Here is a 21,513-nt window from a genome sequence, read left to right as displayed (position 1 = left end):
TTAACAATAAACAAAACAGAACTAAAATAAAGTAAAACACAAATTGCTCAAATTAATTAAATTTTAGATTTTCTTAATATTGAAAAAGCAATATCCGGCAACGGCGTCAAAAACTTGTTTTGAGGGCAAGTGTACCCATCAAGAAGTAATAAAGGGTTTTCAACTAAGTTCTCGAAATATCGTCCCACAAGAATTGTTTATCAATTACTAAGAGTTTTCCTAATTCAATTGTTTGAGCTTCAAGGATATGAAATTTATTTAAAACCAAGAATTTATAAAATCAAATATAAAAACTGAGAGCAAGAAACACAAAGCACGTTTTGGTTAAACTTATCGGAGAGGAACCCAGGGCATATGAGTGTTTTCATTCAATCCTTTATGATATTCTTCTATTTAGATCTAAATCTGATTTCCTAGTGATTACTAATTATTCATACTAATACTATTAATACTCAATGGTCATGCAATATTAATATTCTTTTCCCTAAGTTAATATCTCCAATGATCATGCAAGTTATTAATTTAGAAAAAGTCTAAGGAGCCTATGAATTTGTTAATTTAATAACGATTAGAAGATGAAGATTGGTTTGGTCTACCTAATCTTTCCTCTCATTTTATCCTATAGATCTATTAATTACCCGAGGTACGATCGTCTGACGATGTAATTAATTGAGATGAAGAATTAGAAACGATAAGACAAATCCTAATCACAAAATGGAAATCATATTTAGATTCAAATATCACAATCCCATAAAATCATAAACGATAATTCTCATAGCCCTAACTATGGATTTAGCTACTCATATAGAAAGAAAGAACTAAAACAATCAATAACATATCTATAATGAAGCAGTAAAACAAACTAGAATAAGAATTGAATCTTCAGTCTTCAAGTATGGTCACTTAAAGCTCTAAGTTCCGTCAAGTGTGTGCCAACGATCCTACGAGAAGGGTGGAAGTTATCCAAAATCTCGAAGAAAAGGCTTTGTGTCAATCTGAACTCTCCAAAAAAAGTCCCTTTCACGATGCTTCCTCTCCTCTATTTATAGAATTTTAACTCCTTCAAACTTGGAAAGTGTGGTAAAAGCAAACAAGCACGGCCATGTTTGGGTTAAGCACGGCCGTGCATATTATCGAAACACCCACATGCTCCCCTGGGCATGCTTGTTGCTGAGAGGTTTTAAAACCCATTCATTTGGGTCCAAAATGTACCCAAAATGAACTCGTAGTTTCTTTATTTTAAACTGCGCAATTAACAACTAAATTAGTGTAAAACTCAATTCAAATAAATGGCAAATATAAAATAAATGGATTATAAAAGATGGCCTAATTACATACTTATTATGAGGCAAGGTAAGTGAAACTTTCAAAAATAACTTTAAAAGTGAACTTTTGATTGATAAGCCTATTTTTATAATATTATATTTTTATTCATTTGAAATCAGACAAATATCACACATAAAAAATATAAAAGTAATAATTTGATTAAGCTACTTGGATAAATATGGACAACAATATTCATCAGTTCACGCACTGTTCTTTACTTTTTTAATTAATGTTAAAAACGCAAAAAGAAAACTTCATAGGACTAATTTTCAATTTTCAATTATTACAAGTATTTTTATTTTATATATTTAATTTAACAAGTTCAAGGATCAACTCTTTCGTTTGACCAGCGACCCGGTAATCCTGTTGCTCAATTGATTTTATTATTGGTCTAAGTTTAATAACATTGATTTCTTATAAAAAAAAAAACAAATTTTCAAATAAATAAATTACCTACAAGGACTTTATAAATAGTAACATTATGTAAGACATCTTCAATTGATACAATGAAGAAATCATAACAATGAATAGGAATAACAATGAGTACCCGCAAAGTTTACTTATAATGGGTAAGGTATTTACCCATTACATGGGTACGGGTATAAGTATGGATAAAAATTTATAAATTTTAATAGGGAGGAGTGCAAGTATGAGTATCTAAGTACCCGCTATATATATATATATATGCTTGAACTTTATTCTACAATTATGTATTAAATTTTTATGTTATTATACTATGTACTTATGTGAAGTTATATAAAAATATATTTAATAATAAAGTAAACTACAAAAAATTATTTTGGTTTATATTTTAAATTGAAAAATTTATTTATTATTTTATATCATTTAATTATGCTAATACAATTTAATTATTACATAGTTGATATGAGATTGACTTTTTTTAAAAAAATATTATTTATATATGACATACATAAAATATTTTTCACCCAAATATTTTTGTCAATAAAGTCATTTTGATATTTAAATCATAAAGTGGATGATAAATAATAAACATATTGTAAATATTTTATAAATTTTACAATTATCTACTATTATCGAAAATTTATTATTTATTGATAATATTTAAATTTTATTTTTATATTTTAATTTAAAATAATATTTTCCTATGCAACATGTGTATTACAAGCACAACTATAATCTATTGAATCTAAATAATATTATTCTTACTATTTATTTAAGCTCAAAGAAGTTTTTGAAAAGATATGAAATATAAAAAATTATTGTTAATTTTTATTTACTAATTTTTTTCAGATAAAAAAAGTATAATTTTTTTTATACACACATATATTTCTTTATTATAAAATTTTATTGTAACTATTTATCTTTTATTTAAATTCTTTTTTTTTTAATTTATATACATTATAAATATTTAATTTATTAAAATAATTTTTTAAAAATTTGTATTTTTGACAAAATACTTTCGTATAATATATCAGTTAAAAATATTAATATTAATACATATATATATATATATATTATTTGAATTAAATATATTATTTTTCTTATAATTTCTAATTCAAAAGTTAAAAAAAATATTTTATATATTCAATTTTCGTTGTTATGACTTAAACTTCTCTGCTCTAACTCTACTATCATTCTCAATGTTTGTCTCATTAAAATCTGATAACTATGAAATATTATTTATTAGAGTTTGTTGTCAATGCCGCCACAAGAAGTCACCAAGTGATCGCACACCACTCATTGTGCAGATCTATTTTGTTGTTGCTCTAACATTGCCGATCGATCGAATCTTACATAACATAAGGTTATCGTCAACAAACAACTTGTGTGTTTAGTTTCGCTTATTGTTTCTAAAAATTTTAGTTTAAAAAATTATTGTATTGAGATATATTTAACACTTGTAATATTTGAATATTTATTTTTTTATCTATGTTTATACCTTGTTCAGCAACTACATGTTGAATTTTTGTATTATTAGACTACTTATGTGAAGTTATATAAACATATTTTTTTCTCAAACTAGCGTATGTAATGGGTATAAGATCTGGGTACGCAGGTATAATAGATATGAGTATTTTTTTTAAAACGAGAGTATGGGGATAGGTACTATAATACTCTCTACCTATACCCTACCGATTGCTATCTCTAACAATAAATTCCATTTAAGGAATCACAATAATATAAAAAAAAAATTGATTAAAATATAATTTTAAAATACAACGAAGCAATAAGCTGAGGATATTAGCAGCTATTAACATTAGATGTTAGAAATGATAACGTCCTAACCACTCATTAAACTTTTCATAAGTATAAAAAATATACTTACAATAGATATATAATCAGAAGAATTCGTTAATATTAGGGAACAAATTTAAAAATTTATATTATTTAATATATTTTTTTTATAAAATACAATATTAACTAGTCAAATTGTTTATTTAAATATTTTTATAAAAATTAACTTTATAAATTTTTATATAAAAAATTAAATAAATACTTCATTTCATTGACATATTTCAACGTTTGATATTTTTAAAAAATATAAATAAATATTAAAATTTAAAAAATATAATTTTTTATATATTTATGAATGTTTAAATTATATAAAATTTGATATATATAATTGTAAAAATAATATAAGATAATTTAATAATTAAATTGATTAATATTATATTTTATAAAAATTATTAAAGAATATAAATGTATAAATTTAACATATAATTTTAACGAATTTTTAAAACCAAATCAAATAGATTGAAAATTGATTTAATTTTATAACTATTTTTATTGAATTAGACTAAAATTTAAATTTAATTTAAAAAATATTCAATTCAATTGAGTTCAAATTAAACTTACATATATATACATAAATTATTTACCAAATCACCGTACAATTCATATTTGTGTAAATGAGTATTTATAAAACTATTATACTAATCCTTTTAAAAAAAATTAATCATCTAAATTACGTTTTATAAGGATGATTACCAGTGTCATTTCGGTTTTTTTTTTCAAATAAATATTAATCCTATTTTAGTTAATATTATAATTTAAATGTAATAATTAACATTTTATATTAATTTTGCCAATAATTACAATTTTTTAGATTTATTTAAATTAAAATATTTAATTCAATCTAACTTCTAACTAGATTATATTGGATTAGATCTGTTATCAGTGATATTATATTGAAACTGTTCTAAATTAAATCACAAAGGATCCTATCAGCTTATTTGATTATATGTTTTAACTAAATTAAATATTAATACCTATTTGTGTTAAAAATAATAATAAAAATGTATTAATAGTATTAAATTGTATAATTTATAAAATTTTATTTTAATTTATTTTTTATTCTATTCATTTAATATAAAAACTATTATCTTAATTTGATAGTTCTTTATTTATTTAAAAAATAAAAAATTGCAACTGAAAATATTTTCTTGTTTTCGGTACCCTTGAACTGTTGCTTCCCTCGCACAAGCCAAGCCGTCGTCGTTTTGGTTCCGTTGCGTTAGTAGGGTTCCTTTCAAATTTCTCTATTCTCCATGAAATAACACACACCACCAACAATACTGCATCCATTCCTCTTAGCTACTCGCGAAATCGGAACCCTTTGATCGTGTTTTGCGACACTACACTTGAAACACAAATGGCTCAGGTAATCCTCAATCCATTTTTATTTATGGATAATTAATTCACTTATTTTCAATTTCACTATTTTTTTACGTAAAATTGATGCTTATTTTGCTGGACATAACCGAGTTGATTTATGTATTAAAATGAAGAAGGAAAGAAGCAGAATCCCAGGTTCCATCGAGACCCAATATGAGGAGAGTGAGACAGACGAGTCTTCTTTGTCTTCTAGTTCCTCAGAAGATGTGGGTAACTTTAAAATCTCATAAAGTTACGATTTTTAAACTTTTTTATCCTTTGGGGTTTCTTCATAGCAAAGTTCATAGTAAGTGTGAAAGTGTAATCGTTTTTTATGATTATAGGAGGAGGAGATAGAGAAGGAGCTGGCAGATGTAACGTTTGAGGAGTTGCAGAAAGCACGCTCAAATGGGGCACATGCTTTTTTGCAGAAACCCAACGAAGACAAAAAGTTAAAAAGGGCTAACAAGAATAGGTATGTATTTGTAACAACTTAATTGAGTTTTTTTTTTTTTTTTAATCTGATTCTTGTGTTAATGAAACCACATCCAACTAAATTAGTTTCTAATGTTTGGTTAGGCCAATGGAAGCTAGTAGCAAAAAGCCAGTTTCTGGTTTTAGAGAGGTTATTCAAGCTCCTAAAAAGGTGCGTTTGTTTGGTACTTGTGTAGAGTGTGATGTTCTTTTTAATTTTATGTTACTGGTCTTAAGTTAATTCATTGACACGTTAATTGGTTTAAGCTTTCGAAGTCTAGTGATGGGCCTGGGTTTTCGATGCATTGTAATTATTAGACCTACTAGCCTGTAAAACCATTTGCTGGCTGATGTAGAGGAGGAATACCAATTGCAGCCTGTTGCTTATTGTTTGCTTAATAGCTTTACATCCTCCCTCGTTATTAAGATGCTGGGTTCATTGTCCTGTGTGTCGATTTAGGATATTAGCTGGTTTGAGTGAATTATAGCAATGACTTTTACTATATAAATACTTTCAGAAGTTTCAAAGTTTTCGTGCTTGTGCTATATGATGTGGAAATTTTGTTGAATTTGAATGCGTATGTGATCTTTTCATTTTGTATACCTGGATATTTTTGCTGAGTTATGTATGCCTTCAATAATGTTCAGGTTGTACGTGATCCACGATTTGAATCTCTTTGTGGTAAACTTGACCCTGAAGGGTATGTACTTCACCTCTGGGCATGTGCTCTTTGTTTGTCCTTTTTTTCTAAATGTTGTCATGTACATTTATGTTAAGAAATTTGCATAACTGTAGTTGCATTCTTCATTACAATATTTAAGCAATTCCTTGCTAGTGTTAAGCTATGCTGACCATTTTAGAGCATGTCTACCCAAGTGCCATTCCTTAACTATTAGTATTTTGAGAAAAAACTTATTTCTGCTCACGTGAAGGGGTCAACTTAATATGAAGAATCAGTTAAAACAGTGGACATAAAAATGCAAAATTCACACAAAATCCATGCATAATGTGAGAACATTTTATTCCCTAAAGTTAAGCTTGAGAATAATCCTTAATAAATGTTATGTCATAGATAATAATCTTTTCATTGTCTGTTCATAATTCTCTAAACAAACATTCTTTATTCTGATGTGTATTGGTCGTGCATAACAAAGAAGTATCAAGTTGTTGATAACTATCCGATACTGATCAAGACAATTGTATTTTGATTCAACATCCATATTCAAGCATGTTGTAAGATATGAAATGATGTTTGTTATAGGGCAATGAGAAATATATATATATATATATATATATATATCCTTAAGTATGTTTCTTTGGGATTGCCACTTGGTTTCTGCTCTTTAAGTGATGCTATAATAGTTCTTTAAAGTAGTTCATGTTATTACCTGTCCTTCATGTAGGTAGGATTTGCTTGGGAATTGGTATTCTTGATTACATAATTAATAGTTCTAGTTCTAGCCTAGGCCATAGGCTCATAGCATTTACTTTCTAATAAATTTTATTTAATTATTGCTACAAATTATATTTATACCTGTGAACAATTTAATGCATTTTTATGTTTCTACTTGTTTATTTTAAACAAGTGCTTTCAACTAAATCTGGAAGCTTCTCTTGCTTTGTATGATGGGCACTGTGTAACACATTAATATGTGTACTTGGATTTGCAGGTTCAGAAAGAGATATAATTTTTTATATGAAAATGATCTTCCTGCTGAAAGACAGGTAGCCTTCCAGATTGTAAGTGAAATTTGTCTATAGTTTATTCCACGACTTTCCTCTCATGACATTATCTGGACATAATAGGCTCTTAAGAAGCAATTGAGGAAATATAAAGATCCAAAGCGCATAAATGAAATAGAAGAGCAGATATCATGGATTGTAAGTACTTGACATTTTGAAGCTTTTCTTCTTCCTCCAGAAGTGTGATGCTTATTAATTTACTTGATCATATTTACATGTCTTCTCAGGACAAACAGTTGAAATCGGGTTCAGCAAAGAATATTGATGCAGAGATATTGGCTAAGCACAAAAAGAAAGAGAGAGAAGCAGCAAAGCAGGGAAAACGTCCTTTTTATCTCAAGAAATGTAATTCTTCTTCCTTCCATGCCCTCCCCCTCCCCCTCCTCATATATTTGGAAATGCAATTTTGCTTATGCTAAATGGTCCTTGTTAAACCCATAATATATAGTACTTATTCAAGTTAGAGAGAGGATAGATACTATAATAAATAGAGTACATGCAAGTCAATGTAGGGTAAATTTTGAGGATAATACCTTAAAATAAATATACAAGATGAGTAATTTTAAGGGAGTAGTTTCTGGAATGTTTTTAAGCTTTGATAGATCCTCTAGACAGCTTCTTCTACTCTTTATTATTTGGCCTATCTGACCTGAATTGGAGGACGATCAGAGCCAATGGCTCTCTACACAAAGTACTGATTTTACTTTGCTTGTCTTCCTTTGGATGAAATCCAACTTGTAGCTAGACTACAACACAGAGGTGCCTGTTCTCCCTCCCTTTAATCCGTTATTTCTTTGTTTATTCTTCCTACCTAAATAATTCTTTATTCTGCCAGGGAAACTAATAATTATGCTCGTGTTTGAAATTTTATATGCTAGTCCTATTTAAACAATTAAACTTCTAATCTACTATTGACACTAAAATTCTCATGTTCTAATTTCCTCCCACTTGTATAAGAGGAGTAATTAATAAGAGGTTCATTAAATAACCTTTTCTGCAACTAAGAAGGTTGTTCACAAGGACTGTGTTATCCTTACTCATTCTAGTACTACAAGTGAGGATATTTTTTATTCTTTTTTTGTTTTACCATTTTTAGTTTCTACATGTAAATGAGGAAATATTCTGTGGGATGTTACAGTTTGTTGTTGTGTAATAGTCTAGGATATAAAGCCATGAATATGTAATACAATTGGTAAGCATTCCATTGTTGCTTCCCAATTCAGTTCATAGACAATCCTATGAATCAAACTCACCAAATAAATTTAATGACATATCAAACAAACAAATACAAATAAAATGAAACAACATCAACTATATTTGCTGACCAACTTTTCTGTTTCTTGCAGCTGAAATACGTAAACAAAGTCTTATTGAAAAATATAAGCATCTCAAGGTATACATCTCAGAACATCTCTCTGTATCCCCCTGTACCCAACAGCATCATTCCGTTTATTGTCTTTTCTACTAACTATATATATTTATCATTTTTAGTCATCTGGCAAACTTGAATCATTTGTTGAGAAAAGGCGGAGGAGGAATGCTGCAAAGGACCATAGATACATGCCGTATCGTAGATCTGGTGATGTGGAATAAGGATTTTAGCTTTAAGATTCTTTCATGGGCTATACTGGAAAATAGCACCCCAAAAAATGGCATGTGCATTTTGTCTCCCATCTTTGGGGATTAAAGATAAAAGCCTCTTCTGTCAACCTAGTAACCATGTGCATGTCCAATTAGAGTGCAAACTAAGTTGGGTAGAATTTTTTTTCATAGAATTAATTTTGAACTGTTAATTGTAATTGAGATTTGTATTTAAATTAATCTTGGTCAAAAATTTACATTAGGCGTGTTCTTCATTGAAAAGTGAGAATTGATATTCTAATGCCGAAACAAACACGAGTTAACGTGCTTGGCAAAATCATGGTTGAGTTGGGTTTGAATTTGATTTGGGTCCCAAACCATGGTTTGGGCTTTTTTATTTAAATATTATAAAAATAAAAACAAATTCTTAATTTATTGTTTTTTTAAACTATTTTCCGTATGAAGTGTGGCAATAATTTTGTCAAAACAGCCAATGAAAGTATTGAATTTTTATTTTTTTAAAAATAAATTGTTACCAGAAATGCGAAATAATCATAGTGTAATTTTGTAATATGGATAGTAAAATTAAATGCTGATACGTGTCACAGTCTGAATGAGTTTCGTTATGAAAATTGTATAATTTGTAAGAATTTGACACATGGTACAATTTTAGTTTATTGTGTGAATTTACTTTTATTAATTTTAATAATATAATTAAACTAAATTTAATTTAGATTTACATACAAATTATTATCATATTTAAAATAAAAATTAAATCACTAGCATAATACTAAAAAATAAATTTTTTATTTATATATAAATTCAAATTATATCTTAATTAAATAAATTTAAATCATTAACGTAATTAAAATTTTATATTAGATATAAATTATAATTACATTGAAATTTTAAAAAAATAATAAGATAATACAAGAAAATATTTTTTATATTTACACATAAATTACTGTTAATTCTTCATTAAAAAAAGTCTAAATTACTAACATAATTACAATAAAGAATTTTGTTGCACCCTTTTTTAAAAATTTAAAGTTATTTTATGTGACCCGAAAAAATATCTATTGCATATATTTATTGTAATTAAGTTACTAATTTAAACTTTTTTAACAAATAATTAATAGTAATTTATATGTAAATATAAATAATATTTTCTTGTATTATGTTAATAATTTAATTTTTTAATTTCAATATAATCATAATTAATATCTAATAACAAAAATTTTTATTTTGTTAGTGATTTAAATTTATTTAATTAAGAAATAATTTAAATTTGTATGTAAATAAAAAAATATTTTTTAGTATTGTGTTAGTAATTTGATTTTTATTTTAAATATAATAATGATTGGTATGTAAATCTAAATTAGATTTAGTTTGATTATGTTATTAAAATTAATGGAGGTAAATTTATGCAATAGGCTAAAATTGTGCCACATATTATATTTCTACAAGTTGTGTAATTTTTATGGTAAAATTTACTCAGATTGTAACACATGTTACCATTTAAGAGTTTCACGTGTATGATAAAATTAACATTTAATTTTATCAATCATATTACAAAATTATATTTATACCCACACTTCACAATTTGGTTATTTTACGTTACAAATGATAAATTTTATTTTTAAAAAACTAAAAATTTAATATTTTTATCAATCGTTATGATGAAACTATTATTACGTGGATTGACATCCCTAAAACAGAAAAATAGTTTTAAAAAATAATAAATTAAGAATTTATTTTTAATTTTATAATATTTAAATAAAAATGCCCATGGTTTGAGTAGAAGTGAAAAAGAAGTTTCTTTTGGGTTGGTTTAACCGTGGTTTCTTTTCCGTTGGACAAACAATTAGTTGAATGTCCGATTTTGCGTATAAATGTGATAATATTTTTTACTCCATTTCGTAACTGCTCCATTTTTTTTCTAGGTTTTATATTTGGAACTGTGTTTGATAATATATCTTATAATTCTGGAAATTAGATTCTTAAAGTTAATTATAAATTACTTTATAAATTTATTTATTTTTAAATATAGAATCACTTTTAGAAATAAATTTTTCAAATGTGTCAAAAACTTTCAAATATTAAATTTAAATAAAAAAAAAGTAATTCGAATAATAATAAAAACTTGCAAATATTAATTTTCTTAAATATTAGTAATATTATACGCACACAAACAATATACATAGTTTAAACCTGTAGCCTGAGGTTATACAAATCACTTAAGGCTGGGGAAGCTCGGCTCAGGAATCCATGTTTAATTTGGTTCACGTTCTTATATTATTTTGGATTTGTTTTATATTATAATCTCTTTTCCAAATTGGATTCATAAACTCAATATTAATATGCAGGGAATGATAATCAATTCGGTTGAGTTATTTAATCACTGCTTTAATAGTTCGTGGACGACGATGATAATAATAATAATAATAATAACAATAATAACGCATTAAAGAAAAAAAAAAGTTAACCTTAAAATAAATTATAAGAAATGTTAACTAATACAATCTTTATTTTTGGCTAAATTCATACCTTACTTAAAAATGTGAACACGTTCTTGTTAATTAGACTCGCATGAAATTCATAAATAATAAAGAATATATTTGAAAGTATTTATAAAGATATTGTATTATTAAAATTTCTCATTTATTATCCAATTACATATGCATTCCCATATAGTATTATGCTCTGATAGGAATGACTTGAAGAGGAAGGGCTTTATGTAAGGAAAGCCCACATTTCTCAGAAATATCCATGTCCTCATCTATGGGCTTCCAATCATAGGTAAATAAAAGAGAGGCCAACACAATGTGCACAGTCCTTGAAGCCAATGGCAACCCAGGACAGATCCTTCTTCCAGCTCCAAAGGGTATCAACTCAAAATCTCTACCTTTAAAATCAATCCCACTTTCTAAGAATCTTTCAGGCATAAATTGATCTGGGTTTATCCAAATACTTGAATCTCTCCCCATGCCCCATACATTAACCAGAATTTGAGCACTTTCAGGCACCATGAAGCCACATAGTTCAGCATCAACTCCTGATTTGTGTGGCAATAAGAGTGGGACTGGTGGATGCAAACGAAATGATTCTTTCACTGCTGCTTGTAGGAAAGGAAGCTTTGAGATAAGTGATTCATCAAGTTGTTTACCTTTGACAAAGACCTGCTCAAGTTCTTTTCTAACTTTTTCTAATTTTTCTGGGTTACGTAGCAACTCGGTCATAACCCAGTCTATTGAGGTTGATGTTGTGTCTATTCCGGCAACAAATAAATCCTGATATATATGATGGATTAGTAAGATAAGATTTACTAACAAATTTAGAAAGAGGTATAATGAATTAAGTTTACACTTTTACTTATATATTTTAATAAATTTTAATTAATAATTAAATGTATAGTATAAAGAGTGTAATTTTAGCTCTTCCTTTACTTTTATAACAAATGAATCTGCTGTTTTATGTACATATTCCTTGTCCTATGCATAAAATTAAAATTTGTATCTGATGAGGTAAAGTTTTACCTTCAATATTGGTGTAATGAATAAAATAAAATTTCTAGACAATATACTCACCAGAAATAAATGCAAAACATGGGGACGAGTGACTTGCGAATCATCTTCAAGCATGAGTTCTAGCACAGAATCTAACACGTCATTGCATGGCTTGGATTCATTTTCCAAAGCTCTTAAACGCAATCTTTCATCTATAAGACCATCAAAAAACGCAATTAATTTTCCAAAATAACTACTCATTCTGGTACGTGCACCTTGTGGATCAAGCGTGCGAAAGATTGGGAAGAAGTCCACAACATTAGGCTTCCCAGCTTCTTCCATGATACCCCAAATGATGTTCCTAAATTCTTGAGACTCATCAGAAGTGTAATGAGCCAAATCCATAGAGAAAAAAGTGTTTGAAATTGAATTAAGAACAGTTGTAAAGGAAGCTTCACCAATATCCAAAGCTTCTCCTTTCTTACATTTTTCCTCAACATAATCCATCAACTCTTGTACCTTCCTTTGACGAAGAACTTGGGTAGAATCAAGTTGTTGAGAAGAGAAAACTTTGGTAGCACAAACTCTCCTAAGGGTTCTCCATTGTGTTAAAGGTGGCAACCACGCCACTGAAAACATGTGGTGATCAAGTGCTCGAAGAGTGTCTGGGATTTTCCTATTAGAGAAGATTTGATCATTCTTTTGCAACACTTCTTTGGCAATTTGTGGAGAGGAAATAACTATGGTGTTTGTGTTACCAAGCTTAAGACTCATTATGGGTCCATAAATTTGAGAAAGCTTGGTAAGTGCTTGATGAGGTTGGTTGCCAAGTTGTAAGATATTTCCTATGATTGGTAAAGGGCGAGGCCCTGGGGGATATTTGGAGGATGTGGGTGTTTTCATCCATAGCTTGGAGACCAGGACATGAATGGTTACACATGCTAGGGAAATTAGTAGAAGTGCAAGGTAGTCCATGGTTATTTGCTCCATAATGGTTAGCTTCTTGTGTGTGTCTGTATATATATACATGATAAGCAGTGTTTGGTGCTTTGAAAATTAAGGTGACATATATGCCCTTTTGAGATGAAGAAATAACTACCCATCTATATTATACATATTTAAGTATTTATTTTCACAATTTATTATTAAAAAGTCAGAGTTATTATAAAATCTGTAAGGGATATATATTTATATTTATGTGATTTTAAAAACTTAACACTTAAGTCCTAAGTTATACTCATTGTCATTAACTTAATCATGGTTACAAAGCAAGCGTTAATTAAGCTAGGAAAAACAATGTTATGAAAGGGTTGTGGTTTCCATCACAGTTGTGGCGGTTTAGTTGTTCAATTTTGACCAACAACATGGTGTGATGGGAGAATTTGAAGTTGAAAACGGGAAGCTTGTGTAGCGTGTTGTTCTACAGAACATATAGATTGCTTATAACCAAGTTGCAATTAAGGTTAACAGCAACAAATTTTACATTTGGATAGTGTTAAATTTTCAAAATAATACAATCATCCTTCAGATTCGAAAGGTATGTAATTTGGAAATTACCAAGAAGATAATTTTGACCAATAGATCACTTGACAATCATCAAATTTGTTTATTCAATGAATCATTTCCCTAAAAGTGAAGTCTATCATATATCCAAAAAAAGGGAAAGAGCCATTGCGGCAAAGAAAACGAGAGAAAAAAATGATGAGGATTTTCAGTACTTTAGTACAGATTCAAGGTATCTTTTAAGCAGAGATAACTATGTTTAAGTAAAAACTATTTATTATTTTATGATAATTTAAAATCATAATTAATTTGATTTCTTATATTTTTTTATTATTTATTGCATAATTCTATACTATAATATTAAAACATATATTTCATTAGTATTAAATTAATTAATTATAGTTGAATTAAAAATCTCATACTAATATTTAAATAATTAATTAAAACTATGAAATGTTAATATTACGTTACAAAATTTACATTATTTTTGTCTGTCAATAAAGAAAAGAGTTAAAAACGGGCATTAAATATGTAGCTGACATCTCCAAAAAAGACAATATCACCGTTGTCAAAAACGGAAAAAGATCCCCTCATTTTTAACCAACAATATTATTTTTTAAAAAAATTATATAAACTAAACATAAAATAAAAACATTCTAAAAATATTGTATATTTCTAAGAATAGTTTACACATATCAAATTTATTTATAATATTTATAAAAATGAAATATAATGTTCTGACTAATAGATAAAACTTAACAATAAGAATTATTAATTATAGACAATTTTACCTATCAAAAAATAATAAAGAATTTTTAAATTAATAGTTTTTAAGTTATTATCTTACAGAGATTATTTTTAAGTATTAAGAATAACTTAATTAATAAATATTGCTAACACTGTCAATTAAATTTATGCTTAATCAAAAATTTAAATGATTAAGTTAATGTTTAAAATAAAAAAAAATGATACAAATATTTATAATACGAAAAGTATGAATGTATCAATATAAAACTATAAAAAGATATTGATGCATAAGTTCGTAGTCCTCTTTCCCAAAGTCACCCCCACACAATCTTAAAGAAGAATCTGCTTTTTGGGTTCAGTGGTCGATGGTTTCTTTGTTTCTTTGCTGCACTTGTCGCATAGACATCGTGTCTAATCAATAGAATGGTCCTTTAATATTAATATAATTTAATGATTGGTTTAATTTTTATAAAGAATTTTGTTTTTACACTTCAAGCTTTCACTAAGAATTAACAAATTAAATAAAGAAAAAAAATTGAGAGTAAAGGAAGAGGGAAATAAATGAGTCGTAAGAGTTTTAAAAAAATTAATTTATAAAAAAAAGGTTTAGAGAATTTATAATTTTTTATATTTTTAAAAATATTTAAATAAAAATTATTATTAAATAAATATTTTTAATTTTTTCTTAAAATTAACTTTCAAACAAAGTCTTAAATTTTCTTATCTTAAAAAAATTAATTACAATTTAAGGCTTTAAATGGATGAAATGATTTTGTAAAAATAAATTGAGAGGTAATTTGGTGTAAAACTAATTTTTTTGTAGTTACTTTAGATTTTAGCAAAAGAAGACAAAATTTTGAATTCCTCATTTTTAATTTTCACTCTTCATGGGTGTGAAAAAAGAATTTGAATTTTTTAATACACTGTAATATAAAATAAATTAAAAAATTATTTCAAAAAGTAAAATTACATAAAAAAATATCATACTAAAAAATCTATTTTTCTCTAATTTTTATTTATCTTTTTTTTTCAGTCTAATTTTTTTATTTATCTAAAAATATATTTTTGAAAAAAAAACATAAAATTATTATTACTTAAAGATTATAGCAGATCGACAACTGCACCAAAATTTAACTAGGTGACTGGTTGAGAAAATCAGTAACAAATTAGAGAAAGCAAAGCTGGATTAGAACGCGCTGGCAACCACTAAACTTTGTCTTTTGTAATCATCATTGAGGGAGAATAACAAAACCTCTAAATAAGTTATTTTTAAACTTAGAAATTTTGTGGGACACAAGTTAAATAATCAATATATTTTTTAATTATATTTAAATGCATTATAAAAACATGATAGTAATTGTATTTTTATATTTTTTAATAAAAAAATATTTTAATTTTTTTATTAATATTCTTAAGATACTATTTAACTTTTTTTAAAAAAATTTATTTTATAAAATTGTATACGTCATTAAAGAATAACAACAAGAACGTTGCATCCACTTCGAATAAAAACACTTTTTAAAATAAGATTTTACATAAGTTTTATGTGAAATGATGTAGAAAGAGACAACGTTGTTTTTAAAATTTAGGTAAACTTTTTTACTTTAATTGTCAAAAGAATTCACGTGAAAAATACTTTTTACAACAGTTTTAAAAATAACTAATGTAGAAAATAATGTAGTGGCATTTTAAAAAATAAATACAATAATATTTTTGAAATTTATACAAATTTTTTTATATTAGTTGCTTTTAGAACCGATGTGTAAATTACTGTAATTCTATAATTTTTTGCGTTCATAACTAAAAAATTTTAGCACAAGATTCTTATTTGTCCAAATTATATATTTATTTCATATAACTTTTTGAGATATATCAAATATAAACACTAACCTTGTTTTTTGAAATTTCAATATTTTTTCTGCTTTTTCTATTTTTTACTTTTCTTATTCATTATTTTCCAAAAGTATGTATATAATTTGTAAAAATAAAAATTTTATACTAAAAGTGCCTTTTAAACTTTTTAAAATTATTGAATTTCTTACATCAATTTAATAAATAGCCGATGTAAAATATATTTTCTACATCGATTTTAGAAACAACCGATGTAGAAAGTATATTTTACATCGGTTGTTTATATGAACTGATGTAAAATCCATTCAAATTTAAAATTTTCAGAGAAATAACATAAATTAGATATGAGTGCAAAGATTTTTTTTAAGTTTCTAAAGTTTCTGTTAGCTAGGAACATGCATAAATTTTTTATATACATATTTTTCATATATCACTCCTGCGAGAATACGATAATTATTTTATCTTGCTTCATTTTTTATATTTTTTTTCTCATTAAATAATTTGACGAACACTGCATATTCTTTATGTTATAAATTCAAATAAAGATGAACAATGACAATAACAATTAACAAGACGAATATGATAAACATAACAAATACAATAAATATTGATATTTATAAATTTTAATTTAAATAATATTTTAAATGTGAGAAAATATATTAATAATATTAAAACTTTTTATATCGGTTATTATAACCAAATGATATAAAAAGTGACCAGTTGTTAACAAACCAATGTAGAAAGTTTAAAACTTTCTACATTGTATATCTACATTATATGCATGTAAAATATCTTTTTTAACTAATATAAAAAATCTTTTTTTCCCTGATCATGGAAGAAGCTAAAGATTAAAACCAAATTTTGACAGACTCTACACTCCCGTGCAACTTAATTTCGGATTCACTTTTGTAAGATTCTATGCACTTAACACCAAAACATATTGGAGTCTTGTACAAACATTAAGTCCAGAAGAAGAAAAAGGATGAAAGAAGTATTTAAAAAAATAGTTTAAGAAAGCAAAATATTACATGTTGTATATGACACCCATATGCTCCCCTCAGTGTGCATGTGTTTTAACAAGGCAGTAATTTTATTTACTACTTTACTACTTAAAATAACTTAACAAAGATACATAGATATATAAAGTCTTGTGAAATATATAAACTAAATAATGTGTGACTTAAAGAGTAATAACTTGTTTGCTATTATCAAATTCACGACATAAACTCACGTAAAAGATCAATTATCAAATAAATATTTAATTAAACTGTATTTCTCTAAATACAACCTTTGTGGATGATTTCTATTAACTATTTGCAATATGTCCAATTGATACTTGATTGAGTAACGTGTTTAACCATCTTGTTTTGTAAAAAAGAAAGATAAAATTGAAATAATATTTCTATATAATAATTGTCATGTCATCATAGAAGAAAATATTTCCAATCATCAGATAAACATCACATAATTTGTGACTTGTAGAAACATCCAAATACGGTAGTGTACTTTATATTTTCCTCAATATTATACTTTGATGGGAATAATTTGGAGAGGTTGAGCCTTATTCAAGGTAATCCCAAATTTCTCAGATACATCTACATCTTCTGATTTTTGGCCATTCATGAGCTTCCAATCATAGTCAAATAGAAGAGAAGCTAACACAATGTGCACAGTCCTAAAGGCCAATGACAACCCAGGACAAATCCTTCTTCCAGCTCCAAAGGGTATTAGTTCAAAATCTTGGCCTTTAAAATCAATGCCACTTTCCAAGAATCTTTCAGGCATAAATTCATTTGGGTTTGTCCAAATACTTGAATCTCTTCCCATGGCCCATACATTAACTAGAATTTGGGCACTTTTTGGCACCATGAAGCCACCTAGTTCAGCTTCAATGCTTGAATTATGTGGTACTAAGAATGGGGCAGGTGGGTGCAAGCGCAAGGTTTCTTTCACCACTGCTCGCAAGAAAGGAAGCTTTGAGATATTTGATTCTTCAAGTTGTTCACCTTTAGCAAAGACAAGTTGAAGCTCTTCTCTGACTTTTTCTTGTACTTTTGGATTACGTAGCAGTTCTGTCATTGCCCATTCTATGGTACTTGCTGTTGTATCTATTCCAGCCACAAATAAATCCTAATATGGACGATCAATTAGCAAAAATATATAAGATAAAGTTAATTTATGAGGGTCTTTTATTTTTTATGAGAAAAAATAAAAAAATTATCAAAACATTATATTTTAAATTTTTTTAAAAAATCATCAGTGATATTTTTTTAATGTTTTTTTAAAATCGCGACCAACAATTTTTTATTATTCTTTAAAAAATCGCGTTAATAATTTTTTACTTTTTGTAAGACCACGTTACCCACAAAGTCATGCATAAGACAATCGGCAATTTATCCCCTTCACGTGCCTAGGGATGACCATTACTTACTTTTCATAAGCTACGTGATTTGTACGCAAAAATATTAATATTATTTTACTAGGGGATAGTTACGGGTTAGTATTGAATATGACCCAGGAATAATTTAAAATTTAATTTCAATTTATGGTAAACTTTTTATTAATATTTAGTTTAAAGATAAAGTTAACTTCTTTAACATTTTAAAAATTAAATTTTAATAAAAAATTTATAAAATTTTTTAAATATTACATTTATAAGAATTAAAAATATAATTAAACTTAAAATATTTACAAAATTAAATAATATGAAAGTGTTGACACTAAATCTTAAAAAAATTATATTATAAAATATGATACATTTATAAAAATCAAAACTATATTTAAATCTATTTTTTTATGTATATCGATAAATTATTAAATTATTAATTAATTAATTAATATGTTTCTAACTTTTGGGAACAAAACTTCAAAAATACATTATTGTAGATTAAAGTAATAAAAATATTATCTTAAACATTTTTTGTCTTGACATTTTAGCAGATTTTTTTATTTAGTTTGTTCAAACAATTTTTTTAAAAAATTGATCCTTATATTTTTGTAACTTTTAATTTTTTTATTAATGTAGTCCAACTAAAAAATTTCAAAACGGATTAAAAATAAAAATTTATAAAAATTATGTCGATGTTTCTTTAATTCTCATGGCTTAAACTATCAGTTCAATTATAATTATTACCATCACTCCATTTTATTTGTTGAAAAAAAGACCGACTTAGATTTTGTTGGATTCAAATTGACAAAAATTAAACATTTATTCTTATATTTGTTTAAATAAAAATAAAAAAATAATATTTATTTTTATACAAAATTAACTTATATAAATTTTTTTAATTTAAACAAAATTTTATAAATTCACTTAAATAAATTTTATATCTCTTTTCTTTTTAGTCATGCCTAATACTTTTTTTTTTAATTTCTATATTCATCTTTCTTTTATATTTAACTTTTTTTCTTATCTCATATTTAATTACTTTCTTTTTCTTCCAACTCTCTCTTTCTTCTACCTATATTTAACTCACTTTTTTTTCTCACTCTCACCCTATTCTATATTCTATAACTATTTCTGTCTCTTTCTTCCATACCTCTTAATCTTTCTCTCCTTCCACTATAATTTCTTTACTACTTAATTTCTTTATCTCTATTAATCTTTAGTACTCTCTTTCTTTCACACATAACCTACATCTTTTCAAATACATAAAATTTACTTAAATTAAAAATTTCACATAAATTAATTTTATATATAAATTTTTTTTATCATTTTATACAATTTTTACTTAAACAAAAATAAAACTGAGTCTACACTTTACACCACAAATAAAAATTTATTAGCAAGAGCACTTACCAGAAATAGATGCGATATATGAAGGCGACTAATTTGCGAATTTTCTTCTAGCATGAGCTCCAACACAGAGTCTAACACGTCGTTGCATTCCTTGGATTCCTTTTCTAATGATCTTAAGCGCAATCTTTCTTCTATAAGACCATCAAAAAATGAAATTAACTTAATAAAATAACTATTCATTCGTGAACGTGCACCTTGTGGGTCAAGCTTGCGAAAGATTGGGAAAAAATCCACAACATTAGGCCTTCCAGCTTCTAACATGATACCCCAAATGAGATCCTTGAATTCTTGAGACTTATTAGAAGTGTAATGAGCCAAATCCATAGAGAAGAAAGTGTTTGATATTGAATTAAGCACGATTGTAAAGGAAGCCTCACCAATATCCAAAGCTTGACCTTTATTGCAACATTCCTCAACATAATTGAGTAATTCTTGTATCTTCCTTCTACGAAAAACTTGCGTAGAATCAAGTTGTTGAGAAGAGAAAACTTTGGTAGCGCACACCCTCCTAAGGGTCCTCCATTGTGTTAAAGGTGGCAACCATACCATTGACAATATGTGGTGGTCAAGTGCTCGAACAGTGTCTGGGATTGTCCTATTAGAGAAAATTTGATCATTCTTTTGCAACACTTCTTTGGCAATTTGTGGAGAGGAAATAACTATGGTGTTTATGTTACCAAGCTTGAGACTCATTATAGGTCCATAAATTTGAGAAAGCTTGGTAAGTGCTTGATGAGGTTGGTTCCCAAGTTCTAAGATATTTCCAATGATTGGTAAGGGGCGAGGCCCTGGTGGATATTTGGAGGATTTGGGTATTTTCATCCATAGCCTGGAGATGAAAACATGAATGGTTACACATGCTAGGGAAATTGGTAGAAGTGCAAGGTAGTCCATGGTCATTTGTTTCACTTGGGGTTAGCCTCTTATGTGCGTATGTATATATCACAACTCATCAGATTTGTTTTATGCAATGAATTACAATGAGAGAGAACGGTTGAATGACAAAGCACTTCAAGTCTTTTTGTGTAAATTCAAGATATTTTTCTACTGGGAAGGATTATTCGAGTCACAAATATTTATATTAAAATGATGTTAGCTGCTTTTTAATGAAAAATTTGTTTACCAGAGACAGTTTGAATTCGATATCCTATTTAAGAAAATTTAAATGTATATTACTTTTGTTTGCTGTCATGTTCGTGCATATAAAAAATTTATATGTTAATTATCTTTATTTTTATTTCTTCTTTCCTTTTATTATATAAATGTTGTTAAAAAAAACATGAGTGAAAATAACATTACTCTATAGGTTTTCTTAACTAAAGCAAATGCTTTAATTAAATGTCTTA

The 21,513-nt window shown here is 26.6% G+C and overlaps 3 protein-coding genes across 6 annotated transcripts; 1 reads left to right on the top strand and 2 right to left on the bottom strand.

Annotated features, from left to right (window-relative positions):
* Nucleotides 1-4,821: 4,821 nt before the first annotated feature.
* On the top strand, nucleotides 4,822-9,190 carry LOC113850127 (ribosomal RNA processing protein 36 homolog). Of its 3 annotated transcripts, none has more exons than XM_027480502.1 (10): nucleotides 4,822-4,969; nucleotides 5,097-5,189; nucleotides 5,307-5,437; nucleotides 5,542-5,608; nucleotides 6,085-6,137; nucleotides 7,108-7,162; nucleotides 7,244-7,318; nucleotides 7,408-7,525; nucleotides 8,527-8,573; nucleotides 8,672-9,190. In XM_027480502.1, exons 1-10 carry the CDS (start codon nucleotides 4,961-4,963, stop codon nucleotides 8,771-8,773), a joined length of 750 nt encoding a protein of 249 aa, XP_027336303.1. In that variant the 5' UTR covers nucleotides 4,822-4,960; the 3' UTR covers nucleotides 8,774-9,190. The 3 variants fall into 3 exon arrangements, with proteins under 3 accessions (XP_027336303.1, XP_027336306.1, XP_027336305.1); XM_027480505.1 differs by having other exon boundaries at nucleotides 4,827-4,969; nucleotides 5,097-5,214; nucleotides 8,672-9,092; XM_027480504.1 differs by having other exon boundaries at nucleotides 4,834-4,969; nucleotides 5,100-5,189; nucleotides 8,672-9,092.
* A 2,267-nt stretch (nucleotides 9,191-11,457) lies between these two features.
* LOC113849001 (geraniol 8-hydroxylase-like) lies at nucleotides 11,458-13,242 on the bottom strand. Its single transcript, XM_027478508.1, has 2 exons — nucleotides 12,349-13,242; nucleotides 11,458-12,051 (listed from the first exon to the last, which is right to left on the bottom strand). Exons 1-2 carry the CDS (start codon nucleotides 13,240-13,242, stop codon nucleotides 11,458-11,460), a joined length of 1,488 nt encoding a protein of 495 aa, XP_027334309.1.
* Nucleotides 13,243-17,800: 4,558 nt separating this feature from the next.
* On the bottom strand, nucleotides 17,801-21,086 carry LOC113849000 (geraniol 8-hydroxylase-like). 2 transcript variants are annotated; one of them, XM_027478507.1, is made up of 3 exons: nucleotides 20,545-20,721; nucleotides 20,168-20,446; nucleotides 17,889-18,498 (listed from the first exon to the last, which is right to left on the bottom strand). In XM_027478507.1, the coding sequence occupies exons 1-3, from the start codon at nucleotides 20,584-20,586 to the stop codon at nucleotides 17,893-17,895; spliced, it is 927 nt and encodes a 308-aa protein (XP_027334308.1). In that variant the 5' UTR covers nucleotides 20,587-20,721; the 3' UTR covers nucleotides 17,889-17,892. The 2 variants fall into 2 exon arrangements, with proteins under 2 accessions (XP_027334307.1, XP_027334308.1); XM_027478506.1 differs by having other exon boundaries at nucleotides 17,801-18,498; nucleotides 20,168-21,086.
* Between the last annotated feature and the right edge of the window lie 427 nt (nucleotides 21,087-21,513).

The sequence above is a fragment of the Abrus precatorius genome, unplaced genomic scaffold, assembly GCF_003935025.1.
Source record: "Abrus precatorius isolate BTA unplaced genomic scaffold, Abrus_2018 Scaffold9, whole genome shotgun sequence".
Lineage (NCBI taxonomy): Eukaryota > Viridiplantae > Streptophyta > Magnoliopsida > Fabales > Fabaceae > Abrus > Abrus precatorius.
Note: the sequence above shows the minus strand (reverse complement) of the source record. Positions and strands in the feature narration are given on the sequence as shown.

Bases quoted from the DNA above. Each gene is read 5' to 3' on its own strand.
- LOC113850127 (XM_027480502.1), top strand. The intron at 6,138-7,107 runs GTATGTACTTCA...TTGGATTTGCAG, and splicing joins GGTAAACTTGACCCTGAAGG to GTTCAGAAAGAGATATAATT. The intron at 7,526-8,526 runs GTAATTCTTCTT...TGTTTCTTGCAG, and splicing joins TCCTTTTTATCTCAAGAAAT to CTGAAATACGTAAACAAAGT.
- LOC113849001 (XM_027478508.1), bottom strand. From the start codon at position 13,242: ATGGACTACCTTGCACTTCTACTAATTTCCCTAGCATGTGTAACCATT. The intron at 12,052-12,348 runs GTGAGTATATTG...CATATATATCAG, and splicing joins ATGTTTTGCATTTATTTCTG to GATTTATTTGTTGCCGGAAT.
- LOC113849000 (XM_027478506.1), bottom strand. From the start codon at position 21,067: ATGACCATGGACTACCTTGCACTTCTACCAATTTCCCTAGCATGTGTA. The intron at 18,499-20,167 runs GTAAGTGCTCTT...CGTCCATATTAG, and splicing joins ATATATCGCATCTATTTCTG to GATTTATTTGTGGCTGGAAT.